General features: G+C 42.1%; 1 protein-coding gene across 1 annotated transcript; it reads right to left on the bottom strand.

Annotated features, from left to right (window-relative positions):
• Positions 1-436: 436 nt before the first annotated feature.
• On the bottom strand, positions 437-5,733 carry LOC118330995 (diacylglycerol kinase zeta-like; the record flags this gene model as incomplete). The annotated part of the gene is given in 12 exon segments (XM_035665751.1): positions 437-455; positions 508-633; positions 740-813; positions 1,694-1,756; positions 1,849-1,904; positions 2,437-2,515; positions 2,598-2,738; positions 2,987-3,100; positions 4,798-4,858; positions 5,164-5,246; positions 5,363-5,464; positions 5,659-5,733. Coding segments are annotated over 12 exon segments (993 nt in total), but the record flags the coding sequence as incomplete, so codon positions are not given.
• Positions 5,734-6,571: the final 838 nt, after the last annotated feature.

The following is a 6,571-nucleotide window of genomic DNA, read 5'->3' as shown; positions in this document are numbered from 1 at the left end:
TATCCCGAGAGAGAAGATACAGTTACTATTTCAGTTAAGTATATCCGTAGTTTGTGGTTAAGATAGCTACTATATGGGGCTTTCATTTTGAAAGAACAGCCTCATCCTCAGTTTCCAGTTAAGATACATTTACTTTCTGGGGATTTTATTTTGAAAAAATAGGTGCATCCCTTGCCTCTTGTTAACAAAAGCTCAGCCTTGCTTTTGAAAAGCAAGGCTCATGCTGAGCTTCAGACACACTGAATTATTTTAAAAAATATAGATTTAAATGTATTTTTACATTGTTTTTATTGTACTTACTTATTATATTTTGTGTACATTATGCATATTTTATACCAGGTACAGTGTACATATACACTGGTAAGCTTAACATGTTGTTTGTTTCTATACAGATGACAATGAAACTCAATGAAAAGTATTCCGAGCTCTGTATGGTTCAGGTGGTCTGAGGTGGTCTGAGGTGTTTTGAGGAGGTTTGATGTGGTCTGGTGTGGTCTGGTTCGGTACAGCTGAGGGCTCACCAGAGACGTCATTGTGAAGCCGATGACCTCGATGCAGCCGTCGTCGTGACGCTGTGGTTCAAAGTCCTGATGTTCACTGGGATGCCCCCAGGGCATGGTGCCAGCACAGTACCTGCAGCACAATTACTGTTACTGGTACTTTACTGGTTGTACTGGAAGTAATTTGTCTTTTACAGGACCTAAATGATAAAGATGTTTTACTTCCTGTCTCAGCGTACCTGGGGATGTTGAGGAAGAGCAGACACTGTAACTTCATCTCCTGGACTTTGGCCGTCAGGTCTGTACCGTCACACTGAGGAAGGAAGAAACAGGCTCAGGTTTCATACACAGACTGTACACAAAGTAGAGAGGAAGCAGCAGGGCTGAGGGTTGTAATATTCTTATGTTTTGTATCATAGACCACTGATAAAGCGTAGGGAATAAAACTGTGCAATATGTTTTATTTTAATGGATATTAATTAATCAGAAAGTCACAAAAGGCACTTTATGGAGTCATCATTATTATTAAAAAGAGGGCTCAGGGTGACAGTTTGTTCCTGAAACATGTCTTCCTCTTTTATAGTAAGGTTTATTTTTTCTTCAACCAATATGTTATTGAAGAAAAAGCATCAACATGTTGTACATAGTGGACAAATAGCATGCAGGGAATCTTGAGTTTTAACAATGCTTCTTCCCAGTTCAGAACGACCCACATGTTTACCCCCATCCCATAAAAAAACTAAAAACCTGTTTTCCGTTTTTTGTTTTGAGGATTAAGAATGAAAAAGCAACCTGTTCCCAGCAGACTACTTACAATAACTTTAGTGTCATGAGGAAAAAATGTATCACAAAATTGAGATATTAGATTTCCACACAAGTATTTTAATTCCCCATTCCCATGATAGTCGGGAAACAACTCGTTTTCCCATTTTGGTCTACGAAGTACACTGACCAATCATACAGGCTCAGTGGTACACGACTGGTTCTCTGTATCAGACAAAACAGAAAACTGGTATTGGAACATCTCTAATTATAACATTATATATATATTTAACACTACCCAGAATCAGTATCAGATTAAATTTGCTGTCATTTAGGAGAGACACGTATGGACACATTTTCTGCTCATCAGCATTGTGAGTGCAGCCATTATCTCAAAATGTCAGATAATCGTCCATCGTCTCTGTACTCACCACCACTTTGATGTGCTTGGCGAGGTCTTTTGAACTCCCGCTCAGGAAATCTGAGAAGGCTGTCTGAAACACACACACACACACACACACACACACACAGATACATTACAAAAGTTTTAACGCAGTAAACAGACGAGACCAGAGAGGACACTTACTCCTGCATAGAACATCTTATTCCTGAAGCGGCTGTTAAACTTCTCCGGGTTCGCCTCTGAAACACAAAGCATTCAACCCGTTCAGCACATAAAGGAATAAAAATACAGAATAATAACCAACTTATTACATAAAACAAAAGAAGAAGATGATATACTGTGGTTTCCACCCATCATTTGGTGTCATTATATGAATTAGAATAGATACATTTTCATTGATCCCTGTTGGGTAATCAGGTCAGTGAGCAGCAGAGGAGAGGATGTAGATAAGAATAGAACAAATACAGTACGAGCACCAAAGATAACACAAAGTAATTACAACAGAACATACTGAGGATAATTATTAAAGATTAACTGGTGTCTGATGGAAATGTACAGGTTAGTGGACATTTAGCAGGTTCTGGTCTGAACAATAAAGCATGATAACGTTGCTTTTAGTACACATTAATCTGTGAAATATTTGGTTTAAGAGTCTTGGTGACTTCAAACTAGGATAGCTGGAGAACTGCTGTAGGTAACTGCTAACATGCTAGCAAGCTGTGCACACTATCAGCAACCAGGTTTATCGTGTTGGTGTGTGAGTGGACTGACCTCTGGATTCATGGAAGCCCAGCGTGACGTGAGCATCGAAGCCCAGACTGAAGTAATTGTTGAAGACGTCAATAGGAAGCTGAGAAACAGCAGAGCTCGTCAGACAACAGAGAAACACTGAAAACAGCCTTTATAGATCACAGCGAGGATAACGGACTGACCTTGTCTGTCTGATGTTCGTCCTGGTCCTCCGGTCGGGCCTCGGGGTTCGCTTCCACGTTCAAGTTCCACCGATCCAGCTGGACGATGTTTCCGTCCTCGACGTGCGAGAGGATCTTTGTTATTGGTTCATCGGTGTAACCCTGAGAGAAAGAGGAGGCCAAAGTGGGTTCATATCTGTACTGTCTTATATAAAGCAACAGCACTGCTTTAGTTTATTTATTCTGGTTAAACTAAAGGTCTATCTCTGTAGGGATCCTGTCCATATCCACCAGGGTTTCTCCTTTGCACTTAGAAAGGGAGGATGAAGCAAGGGAGTTGCAATCAACAACTATATCACTCGATGCCACTAAATCCGACACCCTGATCCTTTAAGTAAAGTAGAACTCACCCCTCCCCAGTTGAGAGTCCTCGCCAGGTCATTGCCCGTCCCCAGAGGAAGGATGGCCACGGGGGGCTGAGGACGGAGCTTCAGCTGGTCCAACACTGACAAGATCCAGCCCACCTGAACACATACAATCAGAGACATGCTTAAGTCTCACAGCTGTATTCAGCATATTTAACTACATCTTTACCTTTAGCTACCTGTTACTGTTATAAACGATTTGTTCTTATTTTTTTCTGTTAAAAGTGTTTGTGCTGGCGCCCGGTTAGCTTAGTGGGTAGAGTTGGCGACCCATGTACTGAGGCTGAGTCCTTGCTGCTGCGGCTCAGGTTTGAATCCGACCTGTGGCCCTTCGCTGCGTGTCATCCCCTCTCTGTGCCCCCCTTTCCTATCCGTCTTCAGCTGTCACTATAATAAAGGCAATAAAAGCCCCAAAAATACTTAAAAAAAAAAAAAGTGTTCGTGCTGCACGAAACACAAGACCCAATGTCTCCAGAATGGTTAAAGTCGGCATAATTCATTACAACAAGTATAAATTTTTAGTGAGGTAAACTTCTCTACAATTTACTGAACTTGCGGGTGATTAATTTAAATTTTTGGACATTTGGAATCTGAAATGTCAACAAACTCTTTAACAATTAAAATTTTTTTCAAAACCCGCCGCCACAAAGTTCAGTAAACATCCGTCAGAGCAAGCCTTTACCCTCACTACAACCTAGAAGTACTGCTTCGCGAATTCATGAACTACAGTATCGGACAATCTGCTCCGATACTGCCAGAAAATGCTAGGCATCGGCCTAATCCACGGCGAGTACTGGAGTCCACGGCACCGATCGATAACACAGTAATTTATTAAAATTCAGTAATCCTCTATTTTGTACTGTTAGTCCGTTCAACGCTCTGCATACCAGTTCTTTCACTTCGCCGGCTCTTCCAAAAACAGTGCGGTGGCTGAGCTGCAACCTGCTGTTTCTACGAGGAGAAGACGGAGCGAATTTGATCACGTGACAACAGAACACACACCCCACAACACACACAAACATGTGTCCAGGCCGTGTTTGAATGCGAGCTTTGGCAGCCTACCAGCTCAGTACGCAACCACGTCATCCCATCCCGTTCAAAGCGTGTGCGCTTACTTTCCACGCGGAATCTCCCACCAAGTTAAGGCATTGCGACATGTCAACGCTGTGCGGCAAAGATAAGCACATTCAAGAGGGTTGGACCCACGAGCTGTCCCTGCCTCCAATTCCTACCAAACGAAGCAAATTTAATGAAACCACCCTGCACGCCACCCGCATCACACCCCTAACAGGACACAACACACGCCAACCAAGCTCCACTGCCCAGCGAGCTTACGCTGTGACTAAATTCTCTTTTTTACATAAACATACTGGTAATCACAATCGGTACTCGGTACCTCAGCCGATACCCCAAGCACCAAGTATCCGGCAATCGGTACATCAGAAGGGAAAAAATGGTATCGGCACACAATCTCATTAAACTACAACTTTTGGTCCCTCCACAAGTCTTTATTCAAATGCTACAAAAATCTGCGGACTCAAAGGTTCAGTGTTTGAATCTCCAGGTGGCCAATGTGATAATTCATGCATGTGTACGCTTTTAAGTGCTTCTTCCTGCTTGGATCCAGATCCAATGAATCCATTAATATTTGATTAATATCATTATATTTGTTATGATTATTATTACTTTAGAGAGAATATAAATGTTATCACACATGCTGTGTTACTTTAGACTGGCGGAGTCAGTCAAACAAGTGTTTGAGGTTGTGTGTACAGTATGTGGTGAAGTGGACTCACTGTCCCGTCTCCCCCACAGGCAAGGATCCTCAGGTTGGGCACTTTGGCATACAGCTCCAACCTGCAGGGAACACAAAGCAAAATGTGAAAGGTTTTAGACTCAGACAGAAACTCTGCTCCAAACCTACAGGTCTGAAGAGACTAGAAGGACTGAAGAGGTCTGTGTATTACAGCAAGAACTAGGGAGCCTTAGTGGGGATAGTAACTGATTGTTTGAGATATATTTGAGGTGAATTTAATATGTATAACATTCAAATGTAATTATTATTTTTTCTGCATTTATTGATATTATAATCTGAAATTAATTAATGAGCCAAAATGGTTTTGGAAAAGTTGAAATTATGGAAATATTTCTTATCATCGTACCCCTCTTTGGGTCCTCCCTTCGTCAGGTCAAACACCTGCCGAGGGTTCAGATACCACATGAAAGACTGGATGATCTTGGCTCCCTGAAAGTAAAAATAAAACAACAGAAGATTTCAAGTGGCAGTAAAGTACAGTTCAACATAACAAACTCAGCTCACACTCACACTGTGGGGACCTGTTTCCCTTATGGGGACATTACCTGGTTTCCGCCACTCTTTGGATTCACGAACACCAGCAGAGGCTTCATGAGCTGAGAGGGGAGAGGCTTCACCAGGAAGGGCTTCCAGCGGCCATCTTGGAGCTGAGTAGAAACATCCAGGACACATTCACAAGTGTGGCAACCTCATAACCTCATCACATTACATTATCCTAACTCATTAACCTCAATACAACAGATAATCTAAATATACGACAGCCACAGACTCAAGGTGACTACAGCAGACTCTGATACTGTGCTTTAGATTTATAAAACATCCTCCTGTGTCACTTCCTCACCTCTGCTCCCTTCTTGCTTGACTTGTTGCATTTCAGTGACGTCCTTTTCTTCTTTTTACTGGACTTTAAAGACGTCTGCAGAAAGAAAGACAAACAACATCAGTGGCTGTATGTGTGTCACAGCCATTTTACCGTGCGAGGACCCAAACCCAGTCACACACGGAAGGCCTGGAATGAAATCCTTTTTAGAACAAGGCCACTTTGGCCTCTGATAAATACAAACTTATTGGGGCATTAGGGCCAAAATGTAGGACACTGAGGCCAAAACTACTGAACTATATATATAGTACATAAAACATGATCTCAACAGTAATACAGCAGTAATATTAATCCATAAACATCAGATATAATATTAAACACTGACGTCCTTCAGTCAATGTTACTCTGATACTTTATATGAGGAATACTTCCTCCACCCACAGACTCACTGCATCCTTCCCCTTTAAGAAAGGTGGATTGTGGGTAACTGAGTGTGTGATCCGTTAGCTAGTTAGCTGCTAGCAGTTTGACCCGCGGCTTCCAGCTCTGAAACGTATCTGTGAGACCTCCAGTTTTATTTGAATTGTCTTTATCCTGACTCATAGCTGAGCTCATCCACACCCTGACAAACTGCCCCTCTGCTAACATAAAGATGCTAACAGCGTTAGCATTCTGAATGTCAGAAATGTGGAGCTGCTGTTGATGTTCAGTGTGATCAGTTTATCTCTCCTGTAGTTTAATGAGGACAGACGGACTGTGTGGGTAGTTAGCAGTGAATGTAGTAAATGTACCCGACCCGTAACTCACCTTCACCCTGGAACAGTAGTAGAAGAGGGGAGGTAAAGGAGGGAGACGTCATTTATAGGGGATATATGTATATATAGATATATGTCTGCCTCAGTAGGGCCGATGACAAGAACTAATTACATAAATA

Source organism: Morone saxatilis, unplaced genomic scaffold, assembly GCF_004916995.1.
Source record: "Morone saxatilis isolate NCDOM2014 unplaced genomic scaffold, NCSU_SB_2.0 Contig2, whole genome shotgun sequence".
In the NCBI taxonomy this organism is placed as follows: domain Eukaryota; kingdom Metazoa; phylum Chordata; class Actinopteri; family Moronidae; genus Morone; species Morone saxatilis.
The sequence above is the reverse complement of the archived record's forward strand: the minus strand, read 5'-3'. Positions and strand labels throughout refer to the sequence as shown.